The following is a 22,979-nucleotide window of genomic DNA, read 5'->3' as shown; positions in this document are numbered from 1 at the left end:
AAAGACCAAGTAGCCTTTGACATTTTATTAGCCTTGGCCTTGCATTATATCCTTGCTTTAGGAAAAAGCGCAAGCCTAATGGCAGTAAATGCTTCTGATGGTAGGTCCCTTTCCCATTATGCATATCTCTGGGCCTCCATTTATAGTTTGAGGAGGGGGAGCAGAGTTAAATCTATTGATTTTTCTACTAGACTTTTTTCCTTGACATCAGCAGGTGACCAATCACTTGCAGCAAGAGAAAGAAGAGGTAAATATAAACTGCAAAGGTTGTGAGTAGCTAGGAAATCTAAGCTCTCCCCTGTTCCTTCATCCCAACCCTCTGTTTATAGGCTTATTCTAGGTATTAAGAATTGCATGAAGCCAACTCACTGCAAGAATATGTGGTTGACGCAAATAGACATGCTTAATTTAAGCTCACTGACCACATAAGGACTTTAATATCATTCTGTCTTTTGCAAAGTCAGTGGAAGTTGTACCAGACCATGACGTATGATGATGCTATTGTGGAATACTTGTTTTCTTTACCACAGACACCCCGCTCTCCTGGCTCCTTGTGTTGGCTTATATTGTTTTCAGTAGCTCTTCCCCATAACCCTCCCTCCTGCCCTCCCCCCGCACGAAAATTCTAATCTTGCCCATCCTTCAAGGCCCACTTCTGCTATATGCCTTACTGATCCCTTAATTATTAAGTAATGCATAATCGGTCGTTCCACCTGCGCCTCTCCTTCAGCTCCTGTGACTTGCCATTACAGTTTCTTGTGTACAAGACGCTACTCTCCTACAGGACTTCTCTAGCTCATTTAGAGCAGGGACCAGTCCTGTTTTTCATCTTCATACCCTGGCCCACCATGCATTCCACACCGTCCTCCCAATGTTTAGCCCATAGAATGTGCTTAAATTGCAAATTAGCTAATGGCATTTCAGGTTTGAACTACTGAAAATACCTAGTAATAGAGGGTAATTAACTCATACCCACCCACTGTTTATCCAGAATGCTTTATCCCAGACCCCCACTCAACATACATATATAGATATAGATCTTCTTTTGAGGTCTGCAGCTCCCACACAATAGGAGGGGGAATAGAAAAGGAATTATCTCATTTGAAGGCACATGTTGTGTCCGCTAGAAGATGACACATCTAATAGATAGCCTGTATTTTCTCCTGTCTGCACTGTTTTTAATGAAAGTTACAAATGTCCTTGTTGACCCTCATTGAAAAACTGACATTTACGGGTAAATCAGTAAGTGTGAGAATCTATTGGATTTGTTTCCCCAACATTCTTGCTTGAAACAAATTTCCCTAGGCTGAAGTAAGACAGAGATTTAAATTTAATAATAACAATAATAACAAAAACAATAATAACAATAAAATATTCAACAGCAGCTATGGCAGTTAATTTTCTTTCTTTTTCAATATGGTTTCTACACGGGAAAATCTTTCCTAGTAAACTTCCAGTAAATGTTTAAATTCCCTTGTTTAGACATCTAACCTGATCTTTCACATTTGTGGAGGAAGTTACAGCTGTGGAGAGCTTGAATTGCATCACTGGAGTCATGTCTTCCACAGTCTCCATGTCATGGTGTCTGTGTCTCAACTGGTGCTGACTTTGCTCCCTGTGCTTTAGTCACTTAAGTGATGGCCACGTGGCAAGACAAAGAGGCCAGATTTATTGCTAGTTCTCTTTTTTCTTCTCTAAAAGAAGGCAGGGAGTATAGGTCTATAGAAATCAATGCACCTCTGAACTCTTGGGCAAATCAGATTCCCCCACCATGTGTGAAGAGAGTGTTACCCAGGATAGAATTTAACTCTAGAATATGTAGTAAAAGAGAATCCCTCTCTCTCTCTCTCTCTCTCTCTCTCTCTCACTCTCTCTTTTCTTTTGAGGTCACACACTTTTCTTTCTTAGTTTTTCCTTTTTAAGCTCACTTGTGACTCATTCACCTCACCACGAGGGAATACCTGTATAATCCTGAGGTTGCTGATTTCAAGTTTTTAGTATGGTGTTTTCTGTCATTGCCGTACTTTTAAGGTCAGCCAGTACATAACTATTACTTTTAAACCTCCTGCACAGAATTCCATTCAGCAGTAATTGCTGAATGGGAACAAGTCTGAGCCATTACTTCCGTCAAAATGATTTCTCTCATCTTTCTAAGTGGAGGACAGCACAGGACAGAGGAAGTGAGGCAGTTTCCCTTGTCTCAGGTGCAGCCATCAGCATCCTAGGTTCACCTAAATTCAAGGAGTTCTGTATGCTTATGTTCACAGTGGTTTCAGCAATAGTGTTTCCTACAGCTCCTCTTATTGTAGCACAGTAGCTTCTCTCTCCATTTCAGATAAAGAACCTAGACACAGAGAAGGGAATTGATTTGCCAAGGTTCATATGGTAAGGCTGCAGCTGAGGCAGGATTTGAATTCATACCATGGAATGCTCCTCTTAGAACAATGTCTGCAAGACTTTGTCACAACCTCTGGAGGTGGAAATCATAAAGGAATCTGTTCCCAGTGAGGTTTCTTACTGCTTCACGTATACCTATTTCTCTGTGTAGTACCAAGCCCCACATGCCACCCACAGTTAAAGTTCCCTCATAATATTTTAAAGTAATCTTGCATAGTAATGGTGCACAACTGAAAGATACACTTTCGTTCACTTCACAATTTATATTACTATTTTTCCTAAAAGATACATATCCTACTAGAGAAATAAATATGAAATTAGTTACTTGGCTCTTACAAAGTTCTGAGGCCTCTCAATTTTGTGGCATTTCTTTCTTACAACTAACCCTAAAGGATTCCTAACCCAACCAGGAATCTCTTACCAACTTACGAGATTCAGAAGAGTAGAATTCTTAAAAAAGAAGAGAAGAGAAGAATTCTTTTTAACAAGTAAGTGGTTACCCAACTCCAGTTAGAAAATAAATATTCTTCTAGGACCTTTGTAAACAGAATTTATATGAGAAGATAGGAGATTTCTTTAACCTTAGTCATGGTAGGAGTTCCCGAGAACTTAGTTTACTCTGAAAATCTGTTTAGCCACAGAATAAATTGTGCCTTTCTCCCTTAGGAGACTTATGCTTTGACAAGGTATATTAAATATTTAGTTGTTTTCCAGAACACCCTTGTAGGGGAGGTTAATATTAATAACCCAACTTATGCAGTCAATACTCTAACCACAGAAAAGGATGTTGCTATGTCTAAGATCTCATAGCAGTTCCAGAATCAGAAATACCCTCTTTGGAGTTTCATGCTTAGTTGGTGTTGCCTTGTACTCTCTTACTTCTAAGAAAAACCAGACTGCCAGGATTTGAATTGCTAAATGCTTTGCAAGCAAGTATAGAGCATTAAGCAGAGAAAAGTGTTTCCATTTTCACCTGGAACCTTGTTATCTAAAGCATTTCATTTAAATCATGTAGTTCCAAAAACAACAACAACAAAAACATACCTCTCAAGGTTAGTCCAAGTCACAGAATCTCCTCATTTTTGCATTAGCAAAAAATAATAGCCTTATGCACGGAAGATGACTTTTTACTTTTTAGGTGTCTTTCCATTTTTCCTTCTCCAACATTTTCTTGTGTTTCTTTAATAAGAACATCATCTCTGCCTTTGCTGGGAAGACAAGCAATATTTTTCTACATAGGCAACTTTTTTTTAGTTCCCCTTTGAGCTAGAGTAGACCTATACTATAGTCCAAAGAATAGAAACTTATTTTTTCTGAAATTCTTCAGTTCTCCCTCAGGCAACTGGAAGGAGTAATTCAAAATTTAGGCAATATGACTTTCTATGATTACCCTAGATAATCATGGAAATCACACCAGAATGCTAAACCAGTCTGTTTTTAACTGTCAACCTAAGAAAATTCATATTAATAGTTCTAATTTTAAAGTATGTAGTTTTTACATGATCATTTTGACTGTGCCTATTTCCAAGAAATATCCTAACATAAACTTCTTATGCCTCCTTTAATTCCCCCAGATCTCCCTGATCCCCTTTCCTGCCCTCTCCCTCAGAGGTATTGGCCCCAATTTCCTGAGTTGGAGGGCAAGACATTCTTAGAATGCAGAAGGCTTGCTTCAAGAGGGTGTCTGGGCTAGAGGTCCTGCAAGAGGACTAATTTTAGCTTCACATCGTATCTTATAAATTACCTAGAGAGCATTTTTAAATATTGCAGACATTTTAAAAGATGAAACCAATTAAATTTTTATAGTAGAAAGAGGGTGGGAGAGAAAAATAAGATGGCAAAGGTTGGAGGAGGAAATCAACTGCAGGAAACACAGCTAGAATTTCACTGGGTTCCAGTGTTAAAGGTTTATCTTTTTGCTTTACTTGACCTGTGTCAAGATGAAAAATGCTTTAGAGGCAAATTCACCAAAGCTGAAGGCAGAGAGAATATTCACTAGGAAAACATGTTTAAAATTATCAGTATCACTGTCATCATTTTTTCCTCTCTGCTTTTAATAGTCATGCTTATTTATTTCCCAATTAAGAATTGCCTTTGAAAAGCATGCTGTTCTTCATAGTGAATTTTAGTCAGTTGGGTGTGTAGAGTTGTTGTTGTCATTGCTCTGTTTTATTTTAATGCTCTTATGCTTGGTTTCCCCGTACTTAATTGCACGTACTAGGTGGTGAAGACAGAAGTAGAGGCAAATCTGCAACCTCTGTCTGTCCTCTCAGGAGAATCTGGAGAAAGAAAGCAACTACCATTGCTCATGGCTTCTTTTCTTAGCCCTCCAGGGCCCACACACTCCACACTTTCCATCTCTATCAAATCGTATTTCTCATTGTCTCCCAAACACAAATGAGAATTCCTGTTCCTATTGCTTTGCTCAACACATTATTCCTCCCTGCCTAGAATGCCACCTTCTCTACTTTTTCTGCTAAAGAGGTAGTCTTGACTAGGGGAAAGCCAAGAAGCTTTGTGGTAAAATAGAATTAATTCAAATCCCAGATCTACCACTTACTTACTGTTTGACCAACAGTTACTTACTTACTGTTAGTTAAGTTAGTTAGTTACTTACTGTTAAGTTACTGTTAAGTTAGTTAGTTACTTACAGTTAGTTACTTACTTACTGTTTGACCAACAGTTACAACAATAGGCAAGTTACTTAGTTTCACTGATAATCAGTTTCCTTATCTGTGAAATTAATAATATTTCACAAGGTGTTTTTGAGGAGTAAGTGGAAGAAAAAATACAGAAGTACTCAATAAATATTGATTCCCTTCCTTATAATTCCCCCTTTTGAAGTTCTGTGTTTTTAAATCCTATGTATTCTTCAAAATTCAAGTTCTAGCTACTCAAAGCTTATTCTCTGAAGCACTTACTTGGCACAGTAGACTACCTCATTATTGTTTGTTGTCTTGCATTTACTGTCTTGTAAGCTTCTTGAGAGCTAAAGCTTCTGATGTAGCCTTGTTGAAAACGGTAGCCTCAGATGTGTGGTAGTGTAGAACTGGAAAATGGGAAGTGAATCCCTAAGTATGCAGTCCCCTTTCTCTCACCTAGGAAGTTGGGAAAGGTTTTGAGTCCATTATGTTTTCTTGGCACAATAAGGAAAATGGCCTGAGAAATGCTTTCCAGAATTATGGAATCTGAAAGGGAGTCATCAGATCCAGAAAGAGACTTCTTGTATTTCCATTGCTGCAGAGACAGCCTGATTGGGTACATACATCTCTTTGGGGCAACATTCTCTTAAAAAATAAAAAAACTTTTAGAGAATGTTTGGACGTTCTGATAAAGGAGGAAAGTTACTTTTACACTCTTACCCAGAGAATTGTCCTATAATATGAATGTAGGCTTCCACTGAACATGCACCTTCAGTAGCAACGCACATGGAACATGAGGAGACCTGTTCAGCCAGCCAGATCCCCACTACAGCAGACACAACAGCCCCGGAGAATGTCCATCGGGTGGAGCTGGGTAGTGGCTCTTTATCCCTATTAACACACAATCCCTAATAAGGTCAAAGCTCTTCGACTCCTGGGCAAAATTGTAGCAAAAGGTCATGCTCACTATATATATCAGAAGGTATCACAGAGTGCTATGATTACATTCAAGATGTGACATTTTATGCTTAGGTAAATCTTTATTACATGATCAGAACTTGTTTTTCAAAAGAAAAATAGGCACCTGTGTGATCTGACAGTCTTAAATGTGGATTCTCTGCCACCACTATCCCCCTCTAAGTCCTTGGTTTTTAATTTATAATCCTTTACCTTTTGGTATATCTTTCATTTTAAGCTATGATGCAAGAATGGTATATTTTTCGGCTATAATTCATCTATCTCCAGACTTATTGAGGTACTAATCTGTCACTTATCACCTTCAAAAGGCAAATAGAAGGAAAACCACTTTTTTATGATGTTTCTGACTTTCGGAGAAGTGTTTCACAATCATTCATTATGAATGGAAGGAGATCTTGGGACTTGATCTTTGTTGTTACAGTTTTTTCCCCCAAATACTTACAATAGCCTAACAGGTGAAACTTGAACTTCAGTGCAAAATCTTGAATCACAGTTACGGTCTGCCTTTGGGCACTCCACCTCACTGATTTGTGCATGTTCTGCTGGAGAAAAACCGACAGTCGCCTTTTTGCTCTTCTTGATAGTTGGGGACCTTGAGCTATGGGACTACACAAAAGAGGTTTCTAACGTGCTCTATCTGTGTCTCTTGTCATTGAGGTAATTGTCATGCGAAAACCCTGGACAACAGCCATGACAAACAGAAATATTTTGACAACTCACAGTCACTGGATGCTGCTGAAGAAGAGCCCTCTGAGACAGGAACAGAGGAAGACCCTGTGCTCTCTGTTGAGAATTCAGGGAGGGACTCAGATGTCCTTAGACTTGAAAGTAAGTTGATTTGACCTGAGCTGTGCTTCTGGAGTAAAATCAACTCTCACACTTGAAGCTTAGGCTTTTCTCTACTCTCAAGCGTTTGTTCTTTCTTTTAACAATCACTTACTATATTGTAGATCGTGAGGGTGACCCTCAAGATTGGGAGGCAGAAGGCAAGCTATAAAGTGGAAGTGCTCTGCACACTTCTTTCTGTTTTCTCCACCTCAACATCTTCATTTGCTAGAACAAATTTGATTTATGTAGTAGTCTTTCTTCTTAATGTCATTAGTCTATTGAGTAAGTCATTGAAAAAAAAAAAGCAAGTTGTATTTATACTAACCCAATAAAATTTAAAGATTTGAAATAACGGGCATGCCTACCAGGCCCTTTCCTAAAATTCCATTTTATGACCACATTTTGAGCTATGCTGTGCTAAAAAGTTTTAAGATTATCAATTTATAATTGCCAAAATGAGTGACTTCTTTTAAGTACTCATCCTGCTTAACCTCTTTTCTGCCTTTGGAACTGTGCACAACTCCTCGCTTGAAACTTTCTCCTTCTTCTCCTCTTGGCTTCTAGGATATCACTTGTTCTTGGTTCTTTTCCTTTGTCCTCAGAATATCTTTTTTCAATTTCATTCACTTATTCTTTACTTTGCCCTTTATTTTTTTTACCCAGGATCTTAACCTTGGTCTTCTTTTCTTAGTCCTCCATGTGTTATCTCTTGGTGTTTCAGATACTTTGGAGTATACCAATGACTCTAAATCTGTATTTTCAGCTAAGACATTCTTTATGACTCCAGATCTTATTTCTACCTTTTTAGTGGTCTCTTTATCTGGATGTGCCACAGCCATTTCAAACTTAACGTACCTAAAATTGAACTTGTCCTCATTTTGCCCTACTTCCTGAACTGTTTCTAGTTCCTATATTCCTGCTCCCTGTTAATGGCACAACTCATCCAGTCATCACTATGTCCAGTCAATCCCTAAAACCTGTTAAATATATCATCTCTTCATCTGTTCTTTGTGGCACTGTCTGAATTTAGACTTTCTTCATTTCTGCCAGGGCTGTTGTAGTAGGTTCACGATTGGCTTCCCTATATCTAGTCCTTTACTTCAGTCTATGTATGGAGAGTGCGAGAGAGGCAGAGGGCATGTGTGTGTGTAGGGGAGAAAGAGAGAGATAATACATAGAAATTGGTATACAATTTAAAAAGCAGAAACAACCCCTGTTACCAATTTCTTGTGTGTCCAAAGAGTTGTTTCTGAAATCAGACCTGATCTGGTAAGTTGCCTACATTTAAAGTTTTCAGTAGCTATTACCTATTGGAAGAGTCCAAATGTCTTAATGTGGGATATGAGGCAGTTTAGCCCTTGATTCTGTCTCCAACTGAACTGTACCGTCTACTAGTACTCTGCATAGCAGGAAGTACAGACCTTTCACTATTTCCCTCACGTGCCATGCTGCTTTGAGCCTCCGTGTCTTTGCATAGGCTGGGAAGGACCCCTGCATATTCTGTGCTTTTTATAGACAACTCCCATGCATCTCCAAGATCCAGCTCAAATGTCATCTCCTCTGTGAAGCATTTACAAAGGTCTCCAAGCATTTAGTTGCTCCATTTGCTGTCTTGTTCCTACTTTTTGTCAAGGTATATTTTATACAGTATTAATTGCTTGTATGTCTTATGTTCCATCAGACTGTGAGCTTCTTATATATTGTGTCCTTTATAACTTTATATTCCTGTGTATAGTAAATATTTGTTAGAGTAATGAAATGTGTCTTTTGCCCTCCTGTGTAGATTGGATTAACATATTTAGCAATTACAAAATCTTGTGTTTCCTTCTAAGTGGTATTGTGTATAAAAAAACAATGTCTAAGAGAAGCAAGCTAGACCTCAAAGGGGGAAGTTGTGACCTTCACTTTTGCAGGTTTAGGGAATTAGTTTCATCAGTTCTACCAGAAATCATTGGGCTTTAAGGAAATTAATTTCCCATTTACCAACTCAAAAGAAATTGACTTTTAAACCAGATGGCCACTTTGTTCATTCCCATTGGGTCTACTCCTCTCTAGTGCCTGGCAGCCTCACGTCTCTTACTGACATCAGGTACCCATACAACCAAATGAACATCATGAGGGAGGCTGATACTGAGTGATGTTAAGGGGTTTTGGGGTTTTTTGGGTTTTGTTTTTTTTTTTTTTTGGCCATGCCACAGGGCATGCAGGATCTTAGTTCCTCGACCAGGGATCAAACCCACGCCCCCTGCAGTGGAAGCACGGAGTCTTAACCACTGGACCACCAGGGAAGTCCTGGGGTATTTTTTTCAGTTTACAGAAACTGTTCCTGTTCCAATACAACTCCTTAATGAGTGGAATACTCATGACAACCAAATTAGAGTCTTTTCCTACGACAATTCAAAATAAAACCCAACCAAAATCTTATTCTTTGTCTCTTCGTTTTCCAAATACATCATTGCTTGAGGCAGATAACCTAGTGTTTAAGTTTCTTTAGTTCCATGTTTCCCATGTAGTTCCATTCCATCCCCATACTGGGAACACTGAATGGTTGCCCTGGCTGGGGCTAGGTGTTTGCCAGGTCCCTTCAACATTATGCAAACTGTCTCTTAGGGTGCATTCCTTTTCACATTGCTAATTTAATTATAGTATGATGATGACTCTTACTAGTTTTACTCTTAGGTACTAACTTTTTTTTTTTACCGTTTCTAAATTCTGGGATACTGACAAGTCCACAGGGACCACAGTCATGGTATAAGTTAGCATGTTTATACCAGCAGGTTTCCTATAGTGTGGTTAGGAGTCAGAAAGACTCTATTTTTTAATATAAATAGTATGGTATAATAAAAGTCAAGCATAGACATTAAAGAATTTTTTAAAACTCTATTTTTGGAGGAAATTTTAAAGAAATACAAATAGTTAAGCCCGCTCCAGTAACCATAAATTATTATGATAATCACTACCTTTTTGTGGTACTTTATACCTTACAAAGTTATGAACTGTGTATTAACCTTCTGAAATAGATATTAACCCTATCTTGTAGCTGAGAAAATTGAGACTCAGAGTAGTTAGGTACCTTGCCTAACATCTTCAGTAGGTGACGTATAACTAAAGCTCATCCTCAGGCCTTCAGCTTCCGTACACTGTATATCATTTGCCTGTGGTTCTCAGAAATAGGGGTTTGACCTATGGGATGCAGCAAAACCAGTTCTAAGAGGGAAGTTTATAGCAATACAAGCCTAGCTCAAGAAACAAGAAAAATCTCAAACAATCTAACCTTACACCTAAAGGAACTAGGGAAAGAAGAACAAATAAAACCCAAAGTTAGCAGAAGGAAAGAAATCATAAAGATCAGAGCAGAAATAAATGAAATAGAAACAAAGAAAACAATAGCAAAGATCAGTAAAACTGAAAGCTTGTTCTTTGAGAAGATAAACAAAATTGATAAACCATTAGCCAGACTCATCAAGAAAAAGAGGGAGAGGACTCAAATCAATAAAATTAGAAATGAAAAAGGAGAATTTACAACAGACACCACAGAAATACAAACCATCCTAAGAGACTACTACTACAAGCAACTGTGCCAATAAAATGGACAACCTGGAAGAAGTGGACAAATTCTTAGAAAGATATAACCTTCCAAGACTGAACCAGGAAGAAATAGAAAATATGAACAGACCAGTCACAAGTAATGAAATTGAAACTGTGATTAAAAATCTTCCAACAAACAAAAGTCCAGGACCAGATGGCTTCACAGGTGAATTCTATCAAACATATAGAGAAGAGCTAACACCCATCCTTCTCAAACTCTTCCAAAAAATTGCAGAGGAAGGAACACTCCCAAACTCATTTTATGAGGCCATCATCACCCTGATACCAAAACCAAAGATACTACAAAAAAAGAAAATTACCAACCAATATCACTGATGAATATAGATGCAAAAATCCTCAACAAAATACTAGCACACAAAATCCAACAACACATTAAAAGGATCATACACCATGATCAGGTGGGATTTATCCCAGGGATGCAAGGATTCTTCAATATATGCAAATCAATCAATGTGATATACCATATTAACAAATTGAAGAATAAAAAACATATGATCATCTCAATAGACACAGAAAAAGCTTTAGACAAAATTCAACACCCATTTATGATAAAAACTCTCCAGAAAGTGGGCATAGAGGGAACCTACCTCAACATAATAAAGGCCATATACGACAAAGCCACAGCAAACATCATTCTCAGTGGTGAAAAACTGAAAGCATTTCCTCTAAGATCAGGAACAAGACAAGGATGTCCACTCTCGCCACTATTATTCAGCATAGTTTTGGAAGTCCTAGCCACGGCAATCAGAGAAGAAAAAGAAATAAAAGGAATACAAATTGTCACTGATTGCAGATGACATAATACTATACATAGAGAATCTGAAAGATGCCACCAGAAAACTACTAGAGCTAATCAATGAATTTGGTAAGGTTGCAGGATACAAAATTAATGCACAGAAATCTCTTGCATTCCTATACACTAATGATGAAAAATCTGAAAGATAAATTAAGGAAACAATCCCATTTACCATTGCAACAGAAAGTATAAAATACCTAGGAATAAACCTACTTAGGCAGACAAAAGACCTGTATGCAAAAAACTATAAGACACTGATGAAAGAAATTAAAGATGATACCAACAGATGGAGAGATATACCATGTTCTTGGATTGGAAGAATCAATATTGTGAAAATGACTATACTACCCAAAGCAAGCTACAGATTCAGTGCAATCCCTATCAAATTACCAATGGCATTTTTTACAGAACCAGAACAAAAAATCTTAAATTTGTATGGGGACACAAAAGACCCTGAATAGCCAAAGCAGTCTTGAGGGAAAACACTGGAGCTGGAGGAATCAGACTCCCTGACTTCAGACTATATACTACAAAGCTACAGTAATCAAGACAATATGGTACTGGCACAAAAACAGAAATGTAGATCAATGGAACAGGATAGAAAGCCCAGAGATAAGCCCACGCACCTATGGTCAACTAATCTGTGACAAAGGAGGCAAGGATATACAGTGGAAAAAAGACAGTCTCAATAAGTGGTGCTGGGAAAACTGGACAGCTACATGTAAAAGAATGAAATTAGAACACTCCCTAACACAATACACAAAAATAAACTCAAAATGGGGGCTTCCCTGGTGGTGCAGTGGTTGAGAATCTGCCTGCCAATGCAGGGGACACAGGTTCGAGCCCTGGTCTGGGAAGATCCCACATGCTGCGGAGCAACTGGGCCCGTGAGCCACAACTACTGAGCCTGCGCGTCTGGAGCCTGTGCTCCGCAACGGGAGAGGCCGCGATAGTGAGAGGCCCGCGCACCGCGATGAAGAGTGGCCCCCGCTTGCCGCAACTAGAGAAAGCCCTCGCACAGAAACGAAGACCCAACACAGCCATAAATAAATAAATAAATAAATAAATTTAAAACAAAAAAAACTCAAAATGGATTAGAGACCTAAATGTAAGACTGGACACTATATAACTCTTAGAGGAAAACATAGGAAGAATACTCTTTGACATAAATCACAGCAAGATCTTTTTTGATCCACCTCCTAGAGTAATGGAAATAAAAACAAAAATAAACAAATGGGACCTAATGATACTTAAAAGCTTTTGCAAAGCAAAGGAAACTACAAACAAGACGAAAAGACAGCCCTCAGAATGGGAGAAAGTATTTGCAAATGAAGCAACAGACAAAGGATTAATCTCCAAAATATATAAACAGCTCATGCAGCTCAATATTAAAAAAACAAACAACCCAATCCAAAAATGGGCAGAAGACCTAAATAGACATTTCTCCAAAGAAGACATACAGATTGCCAACAAACACGTGAAAGGATGCTCAACATCACTAATTATTAGAGAAATGCAAATCAAAACTACAATGAGGTATCACCTCACACCAGTTAGAATGGGCATCAGAAAATCTACAAACAACAAATGCTGGAGAGGGTGTGGAGAAAAGGGAACCTGCTTGCACTGTTGGTGGGAATGTAAATTGATACAGCCACTATGGGGAACAGTATGGAGATTCCTTAAAAAACTAAAAATAGAATTACCATATGACCCAGCAGTCCTACTACTGGGCATATACCCAGAGAAAACCATAATTCAAAAAGACACATGCATCCCATTGTTCACTGCAGCACTATTCTCAATAGCCAGGTCATGGAAGCAACCTAAATGCCCATCGATAGACGAATGGATAAAGAAGATGTGGAACATATATACAATGGAATATTACTCAGCCATAAAAAGGAACAAAATTTGGTCATTTGTAGAGACATGGATGGATCTAGAGACTGTCATACAGAGTGAAGTAAGTCAGAAAGAGAAAAACAAATATCGTATCTAATGCATATATGTGGAACCTAGAAAAATGGTACAGATGAACCAGTTTGCAGGGCAGAAATAGAGACTCAGATGTAGAGAACAAATGTATGGACACTAAGGGGGGAAAGTAGCAGAGGGGTGGGGGTGGTGGTGTGATGAATTGGGAGATTGGGATTGACATAAATATACTAATATGTGTAAAATGGATAACTAATAAGAACCTGCTGTATAAAAAAATAAATAAAATTTAAAAAAAAGAAATAGGGTTTTGATAGATTAGAACTTTATTTTTTAATTTGTAAGGTCATTTTTAAAGAAAACTAGCATCTGCTATTACCATTATTTTATAAAACAACATTTTAATGTCAAAAAAGTACAAAGGCAATCTTAGAATAAAGGTCAGTCTTTCTCAAAAATGGACAGTTGGCAACTTTACACCAACAAATGTGTATCTGGATGGACATAAGTTGTGTGTATTATAACTTTAGATACATGTTCTTTTTTTGTTTCTCACTTTGCTAAGGATTGGTGAAAATCGTGTCGCTGATTAACATTTTTAAAACCGCTGCTTTAATACCTCATCATCTACTCCAGAATTCCTGCCCCAGAAACCTGATCTGTGGAGCGTAGGTTTTGTAGTCAGAGATATTGTTATCATGTCCTGGCTCTGCCACCTACTTAGTTGTTAAATATTGGGCAAGCTGAGCCTTCCTTACCTCAAAAAAAAAAAAAAAGCCTCAGAGTGCTCTTGAATATTTAAATGAAATAACTTAGGGAAACATTTGTACCAGTACAGAGATGGACTATGACACAGATGGAACTCAGGAAGTGTTCATTTCTATCAATACAAACACAGGCGTGACTCTGCTGCTTCCCGACTTAGAGGCTGCTTGTGAGCTGAAGTCCTCACAAATACATACACACAGTATCTGCTCAATGAACGTCAGTAAAGGGGGCCCTGACATTTTTGCACAAGAGTTATTACAGGAAAAATTCCCTGTTTGCTTTTCTAGGTTATTTTCTCCAAATTCTCAGTCTTCTCTTAACTATCCTAACCCAGATAAAAGAAGGAAGAGCACCAGTGGTGCAAATGAAAACTCATGATTGTTGTTTTCTTCTCAGAAGTGAATCATTTCCCTGCCTACCTTAGTCTGAGTAATTTAATCTAAGCCTTTTGTGCTTTCTGATTACTGGCTTGAAATTTTATGCCATTGTTTATGCATTAAGTCTTCAGTCCACAGGTTTATACTCTGACTTCAAAAAAGAGATCACTGCTTTTTTTTTAATTGAAGTATAGTTGCTGCACAATGTTATATGTTACAGATGTACGATATAGTGATTCTTAAAGGTTATCCTCCATTTGTAGTTGTTATAAAATATTGGCCATTCTCCGTGTTGTACAATATATCCTTGTAGCTTATTTTATACCTAATAGTTTGTACCTCTTAATCCCCTACTCCTATATTGCCCCTCCCTCCTTCCCTCTCCCCACTGGTAACCTCTAGTTTGTTCTCTATATCTGTGAATCTGCTTCTTTTTTGTTATATTCACTAGTTTGTTATATTTTTTAGATTCCACATATAACTGGTATCATACAATATTTGCCTCTTCTGTCTGACTTATTTCACTTAGCATAATGCCCTCCAAGTCTATCCATGTTGCTGCAGAGAAGGCACTAGAACTCCAGGCAGAATTGCCCAAGGTCCTATGGTGGTGAAGTCCTAATTTGAAACCAACTTTGTCTAATTCCAGAGTATACTTTCTATTTTGTGAGACAAAGGAACATATCCTTAAGGGTAGAATGGGCCTGCTTGCCTTCAGAAACCACAGTCTAATAGTAAATGGATATTAATCATGTAAGAAGACTTTCTGGAGGAGATGTTTTGAGTCCAAACTTTGAAGGAAGGATTTTGTCTTGCTGGTCATTTCTTTGAATGTGTGACCTTTACCTCTGTTTATTCTCGATCTATTTCATTTTGAATGTAGCACTTATCTTTTCAGACTCTGCTCCCTAAAACTCTTCTTGAAACCTCTCATCCAAGATTATTAATACTGCTTCTTATCAAACACAGTCACCTTTTTTAATCACCCTCTGATGGTCCCCTCCCTCTCAGTAGTGCTCCCAGCATTGTCTGCCTTGTGCTTCTGCTCCGGGCATGGGCAGCTCAGTCTCGCCCTGGGTAGCCCATTCCAATTCTGACCATTCATAAGCCGTTCCTAATATTGAGCTAAAGTATGACTTCTCGTTTCTAGTCCTGCCCTCTGAGGCTAACAAAGTCTTGCCTCTCACTAATGTCACATTTCCTTAGATATTTGAAGATGAGTATTGTTCCTGTCTACCCACCCCCCATGTTTTTGCTTCTTTTAGCTAAATGTCCTCATTTTCTTCAATAACTTCTCTTTATTAGAGTTTTTATACCCTTCAGCATCCTTGAAGTACTCACTCTGGAATTTTTTTTAATCTTTCTAGCAAAATATTTTTCAGGTCTGATTGTGTGTGTGTGTGTGTGTGCGCACAGTATATCAGCTACTCTTCCTACTATGGGGTCACTCTTGATTTCTTCAGACCTTCTTCATTTAACATGGTTTTGAGTACTTTCACCAAGTCACTTTTCTATGAATATGCTCCACTTTGAAAATCTCTTAAACTGTGGTGCCCAGACCATGAATTTCCAGGTGTGTCTGGAACATTACAAAGTTATAGTGGACTTCTTTTTTTCTTCCTTTTTTTTCTTTCTTTATTCTCTCTGTTTTTTGTTTGTTTTTTTCTTTTTCTAATCAGAACTACATACACTTCTCTCCATCTCTCAGCACTTCTTCTTGTCCCTGTGATTCTTGCCTCATTACCTCACAGACTCAGCTGTGAGTTTTCCCAGTACCCTGAGATAGGATTCATCAAAGTGAAAAAACGTGAACTCATACAAGCCTCACTGCGGGTGCTCAGTCTCTTCACTTCACAGTATTTATTCTCCTTTTTCCAGTTTGAAAATGGTACATGTTGAAGAAGATAAAGAAAAAATAAAGATATGGGTCTCAGTCTCTCTATTTCCAGTTTTCATCATAGCATCTGCCCCACAAGCAGCAGTCTAATATTTACTTTTTCTTCCTACTTCAATTCAAGTATAACTTAAAACCTTCTGAGATCCCTCTGTAGTCCGGACCTCTCTCCAGACCTGAATTCTGTATTTCCAGCTCCTTATTGGACAATGTCTGGAGATATGCTCCTCCATCCATTCTAGCCTAGACCATAGCTCCATGGGTTGTTATATCCTGAGCCCTCAGCATATTCGTAAGCACATAACAACAGGTGTTTAAATGAATTAAGAATAAGCGTCTGAAATCCCAACACTATCCTATTGTCCTCTGCCAATTCCATCATCTTTGTAAATAGCATTATGTTTTCATATTCACAGATTCTAAAATTTCACATAGTAAAAAAATCTTGACATCATCTTCGGACTTATTCTGTTTGCCATTATATCCATATAATTACCAAATTCTATTAATTTTTCTTCATTGAAATTTCTTCATACCTATTTCCCTCCCTTTCTAAAATCTCCCCTTTACCCCCAGCCTGTCACCTTCTCTTTATATAACTCTTATAGAGATTGTTGAAGCACCTTTCTAATTGTCCTCTGTTCTGTCTTCCTTCTGTCCTCCACCCCCTAACTCCTAAATCACCAGCTGATTTACTAATCTAACCTTTATAAATATTGTGGCTCTCATCTTGTTATTCTTTGCTTAACAAACTAGAAGCTCCCTTTACAATGAATCTTCTTCCTGACTTTCCCAGACACTCTCAGTGTCACCCACCTTCCCTAAATATCTTATTTGCTGATATACTCTGTATACGTTTTTTGTTCTAGTTAATTTAAAATTAGTAGTGCCTTCACATATACCTTCCTTATGCCTGTATCTGTATGTGTGTATATGGGTATGTGAGTATATACATACCTGCTTTTTTAGTTTCATCACTCGGGGAGTGCCCTCCCTGAACCTCTATTCTGTCTGAATCCTGCCTCAGGTAGTCTACTCTCCTGTAAGAAGCATTTTGTGACTACATTCAATTATGTTTTTCCTTTAGAAAAAAAAATTTTAATGTAATTGTTCTCTCATTGTTTAATGTATTGATATATAGGTTTGTGTCTCCAGCTTGATTATCTTTAATTCCTTGGGACCAGATTCCTTTTGCTCCCACCTGTATAGCATATAGCATGGAGATGGGCATGTAATAAGGTCTAAATAAAGATTGGTTTATGTTTTCTCACTCATAGCACATTTTTGATCTCCCCATTGCTCACCTTTATTTGGTGGTGTTCTCTAAGAATTGCTATCACCCCGACCCCGGCAGCCTTGGAAAAGGCCGAATGGCTGCCAGCAGCAGACTGCAGCAAGTTCCATAGTCTCTCAATTGAATACTGATTTTCATCAATGAAAGGCCCTTTCTCTAAGAACTTTTTGATAATGATATCTATTACCATATGGTAAGGGCACAGGGAAGTATCAACCTTTGGGACCTGGGCTTGCAGAACTCTTTGCAACTAAAAAACATGAATGCTTTCTAGATAGTAGTAGTTACTAAATGGAAATAAGGCTTCCACACACAGCATCTGTATGCAGCTCTAACTACACACTGGGGGATTAGTTACCTGCTGTCTACCTTTGACCAAAAGCCACTTTTCTTTAAACCCATATTCTTGGCTATGACCAAATCTATCAAAAATCCTCTTCTGTCTCAGGACCAGGTGCAAGGAACCCCATGGCCATAGGAGAAAGAAGGAGAAGAAGCTAAAATAACATGAGGAGTACTTAGAGACAGCTCTGTTGCTACAAGTCAGTTGCCAGGCAATTCTAATTAAGTTCCTGTTTGGGATCCCTATAGCAATCCTTTTCAGCTGCTTTCCTGGATTAGCTACTGAGAACTTTGTAAATCACGTAGTGTGCCAGACACTATGCTGAAAACATAGTGCCTGCCTTTCTGTTGGCTTACCTTTCATCTGGGTTGACAGTACTTTAACAGATGACACTTTTTAGAGTTTAAAAAGTCTTGAATTTCCAGCAGGACAGGGCAAAAGGAGGAACAGCAGATCCTCAAGGATCTCACAAAGCAAAGTATTCCTGCGTTCCCATTAATTGATTCTACAGCTATTTGTGCCTGCTGTGTGCCAGGTGCAATGGTGGACATTTGGAATATAGTAGCCAGCAAGATAGAAACTAAAAATAAAAACTCTTTGTCCACCCTACATTTATACTACTGGCCACATAATTTTGGCAAGTAACCAACCATTTTTATCTAAATACCCTAAAGAAAAAGACTTTACAAACCCCTATTTTACTTTATGCTTGTTTCAGAACATTAATGACAATATTAAGCAATAGAATCTAGCAGATTGGTTCAGAAAACCTAAAAGAAACTCACTTGAAAGGGCAGCAGTACATTTTGTAGTCACCTATTAACAAACGGAAGAGCCCTATAGCTTTTTCAAGAATGACAAGAGATTTCTTGCAGTACTCTCAGCCTGGCAACGACCTTCCCACATTCTGGAATAGAAAGTGGGAGAGGAGATAGAGATGCCACCAGAGGGCTAAGGGTGACACTGCAGACCTTCTGTGAGAGGGGCTCAAAGCTTTAAGTTGTTTTTAGCCATGGTAATCAGCCATCTTTCTTACCCCAAGCCTCCTCAGAGACTAAAACTATGCATTTCTAAAATGGGTTACTCACTATGGCTATAGGTCTGGTGATATGGTTATGAGATTCCTGACGTTGACCTTATTAATGCCATGTTCTAAATCACTGAACAAGCCAGAATTACCAATTGAAGATTATTGGGATAATGTAGACTGGCATTTTGTGAACAATCAACCCCAAGCTCTCAGGTTGTCCAGTGAGTACATATTACAAGAGGAGGCATTCCATTTTGTTGTTTGTTTTTGTACCCTGTACACTTCCAAAAAGGATTGAAGATAATTTTCACAGAACACACAATATAAGATTCAGCCATTAATTCAAAATAGCAAAAGTTAAATAGTAAAGAATTTTTTTAAGAAAGGAAGGCATTCTATTAAGAAACTTAGACTAATTTTGCCTTAAGCTTTCTAGGTAAGCATAGAGAGGAACTTATAAGGTTGTGTAACCTGCAGTGTATAATAATGGAAACATATTGAATTCTCAGGAGAGAGAATTTTTACTAGGCCATTGCACTGAGAAACATCCATGAGAGTCTTTATATAAGAAACATGAGCAACGTAATAAATATCTTGATAACCATTTTAGAAAAAAATTACACTAGTATATTGCTATTTCTTATATTAGCCATTAGTAAAAATGGGAGCCTTCATGTGGAATTAGGATAATTTTCCACTAAACAAATCATTGTTCAGTTAAGGCAGACTGTACGGTCTGAACAGCTATGATATTTCATATGCTATTTGAATAAAGCTTGAAGAATCCTATATATATATTAAATAAATAATATTTCATAATAAACTTCATCTTTGCCATCTCTGTCTCATGTCTAGAGCAAGTTGGGTTTTTTTTCCCCAAAAAATACACATTTAAAATAGCCATCTTCAGGACTTCCCTGGTGGCGCACTGGTTAAGAATCTGCCTGCCAACGCAGGAGACACGGGTGCGAGCCCTGGTCCGGGAAGATCCCACACGCTGCGGAGCAACTAAGCCCATGCGCCACAACTACTGAGCCTGCGCTCTAGAGCCCACGAGCCACAACTACTGAGCCTGCTCACCACAACTACTGAAGCCTGCACGCCTAGAGCCCGTGCTCCGCAACAAGTGAAGCCACCTCAACGAGAAGCCCGCGCACCACAACGAAGAGTAGCCCTCGCTCACTGCAACTAGAGAAAGCCCACACACAGAAACGAAGACCCAACACAGCCCAAATAAATAAATAAATAAATAAATTTATTTTAAAAATAATTAAAAAAAATAAAATGGCCATCTTCATGCTCACTAGTGACATAATCTATGACATCCTGCCATCTAGCTGCTGCCATTGTGCTCAGCCAGGTTTTTTACAAAAGCTAGATGACAAGGATATTATATTATGAATTTTGAAGATGTTGAATGGTATTTTTATGAAGATGGACTATAGAAGTGCCTCTAAACAGAGCCAAAACTTTTCTCAGAAAGCAAGGTTGGAGTCCCTCAAGTACTTGAATGATTGTAATATTTAATAACATGCTGGAACTTGAATTGCAGGTACAGTGGTTGAGGAAAGCAATGGTTCTGATGAGATGGAGAATTCAGATGAAACAAAAATGTCAGAAGAGATATTAGCTTTGGTGGATGAATTTCAACAGGCATGGCCTCTGGAAGGCTTTGGGGGAGCACTAGAGATGAAAGGACGGCGTCTGGACTTACAGGGGATACGAGTACTGAAGAAAGGTCCCCAGGATGGAGTGGCCAGAAGCTCTTGCTATGGAGACTGCAGAAGTGAAGATGATGAAGCAACAGAGTGGGTAAGTGTTTGCTAACTCAGTTCTTATCAAATTGTAGCCCAGGTCTTTGGGGGGGGTGAGAGGTGCTCCTAGTTCACAAAGTGTAAGGGTTCTGTTGGGTGTGTGGCTCTACTTTACTCCACGCTCCAGTCAGCCTTCACATGGGATTGTACTGCCAGAAGCATTTCATGTTACTTAGGTATTGCTGGCTCTTCCAGGAGGCAAAGGAAGTGGGATGGGTGTGAAACCACACTCAAAGCCTGCAGACTTGGGAACAGCCCAGTTCAGACATCTTACTTTTCAGTTTCCTCTATACCCTTCAAGGCTAGGTTATTTTGTTTATTTCACTAAACATTTTTCATCTAGACCTTTAAGAATTAAACTGAAGGAAAGAACTTAACCCTAGCACAAGACTGATTATTCTTAAAGCCACCAATACCCACAGCCATGGACAGAAGTGAAAATTGGTCTCATTTGTCCCTAACATGTTTTCGTTTCCCAGATCACATTCCAAGTCAAACGTGTAAAGAAACCCAAAGGAGATCATAAGAAAACTCCTGGGAAAAAGGTAGAATCGAATCAGGCAGAAAATGTACATCGTAACCAAGCAAACCTGGAGATCACTGGCCCAAAGGTGGCATCTCCTGGGCCACAAGGTAAATTTGAATATTTAATATGCCAGTTTCTTCTTTCAGATTTCACTGTCTCAGTTCTCACAAAGGGTGTGTTTGCAACTTGAAGTAGATCAGATGAGAACGTAATTGAACCAAGTGAGCAAGAAATCAGTCATTGATATAAAAAATTTTGTTTGACATATACTTGATTTTTTTTTTTTACCATTGGCCATTTGACTTACAATCTTACCATCTTGAACTTAAATATCCTATTAATTCTTAACAGTCTAGTTTAATATGTAAAACTGTGAGTTTGAGACAGACTCCCTGGCTTCACACACCAGTTTTGCCATTTAGTTCTCTGTGCCTCATTTTCCTTATCTATAAAATGGCGATAATTGCATCTGTCTTATAGGGTGGTTGTGAGTATTACATGAGTTTATACATGCAAAGTGCTTTAAATGAACTGGGCACATAGGACTCAATAAGTATTGACTATTTAGTAACATTTTTGTATGTCAGATGTCTCTTTAAGTATTGGATAAATGCTCCCCAGGAAAAAAAAATGCATTTACATCAAAATTTGGCATGTACTTTCAGGGTTCATAGTTGTCCCGAAGTCTATCTTTGGACTCCAGGTTCAGGGCCATTGCCATGAGTCCAGTTGACCTTCTTTTCCAACAATGTAATAGTGGTGATAGAATTTCTTTTTTTTAAAAAAGTCTCCTTTTTTTTTTTTTTTTTTAAACATGGTGGCCCTGCAAGAGCTACATTTTTTTTTTTAATTAATTAATTAATTTATTTTTGGCTGTGTTGGGTCTTCGTTTCTGTGCGAGGGCTTTCTCCAGTTGCGGTGAGCGGGGGCCACTCTTCATCGCGGTGCGCAGGCCTCTTACTGTCGCGGCCTCTCCCGTTCCGGAGAACAGGCTCCAGACGCGAAGGCTCAGTAGTTGTGGTTCACGGGCTTAGTTGCTCTGCGGCATGTGGGATCTTCCCAGACCAGGGCTGGAACCCGTGTTCCCTGCATTGGCAGGCAGATTCTTAACCACTGCACCACCAGGGAAGCCCCAAAAGTCTCCTTTTTTAAAAGGATATTTTCACTGTCTTATACTTCAAAAATTCAAGGTAAGTTCATGAAAATGTGTCTTATTTAAGTTGTATTTACCAAAGCTGAAAGCAAAGGACACATAATAAAAGGTAAAGAATGAGGTCAACTTGGCTAAATCCCAGAATGATCTGTGATTTGAGAAAAATACTAAGGACACCAAAAAGGATAATTTGTCATGACTAGAGTTGAAAGTATGAAGTAGCTTTACTGTTTAAGAAAGATAGCGTGTGCTAACATGTTATGGAAAGAAAGCAACACTTCCTCTAGTAGGTACGTCTGCAGTAGCAAGGAAAAAGATATTCAAAATATAAAACATGATTATAGCAATGAAACTTCCAATGGATTAAGTAGTAAATGTAACAAAAACATAAAAGAGGAAAATTCAAATGGATATTTATATACTTTTAAGGTGAAAAAGGACTTTCTAAAGCAGAGAGAAAAAGAAAAAAAATAATTCTGGCATCAGAAAACACTACAAAATAGAAAGACAAAGGATTGAAACAAAGTATTTTTGCAGAATGTTTATATATATTTACAGAATATATGATAAGCAAAGGATATCAACATCATTT

At 38.3% G+C, this 22,979-nt stretch overlaps 1 protein-coding gene across 7 annotated transcripts in view; it reads left to right on the top strand.

Moving 5' to 3' along the window:
* TTC17 (tetratricopeptide repeat domain 17) overlaps positions 1-22,979 on the top strand; it is a 140,908-nt gene that overhangs the window by 77,409 nt on the left and 40,520 nt on the right. For 6 of the 7 annotated variants that reach the window (XM_082343670.1, XM_082343671.1, XM_082343673.1 and 3 more), the window contains 3 exons: positions 6,675-6,845; positions 20,447-20,706; positions 21,188-21,341. In XM_082343670.1, the coding sequence (XP_082199796.1) occupies positions 6,675-6,845; positions 20,447-20,706; positions 21,188-21,341 (585 nt within the window). The remainder of the gene's footprint in view (positions 1-6,674; positions 6,846-20,446; positions 20,707-21,187; positions 21,342-22,979) is intronic. The other variant, XM_082343672.1, reaches the window with a different exon arrangement.

The sequence above is a fragment of the Balaenoptera borealis genome (assembly GCF_965194805.1).
Source record: "Balaenoptera borealis genome assembly, chromosome: 11".
In the NCBI taxonomy this organism is placed as follows: Eukaryota; Metazoa; Chordata; class Mammalia; order Artiodactyla; family Balaenopteridae; genus Balaenoptera; species Balaenoptera borealis.
Note: the sequence above shows the minus strand (reverse complement) of the source record. Positions and strands in the feature narration are given on the sequence as shown.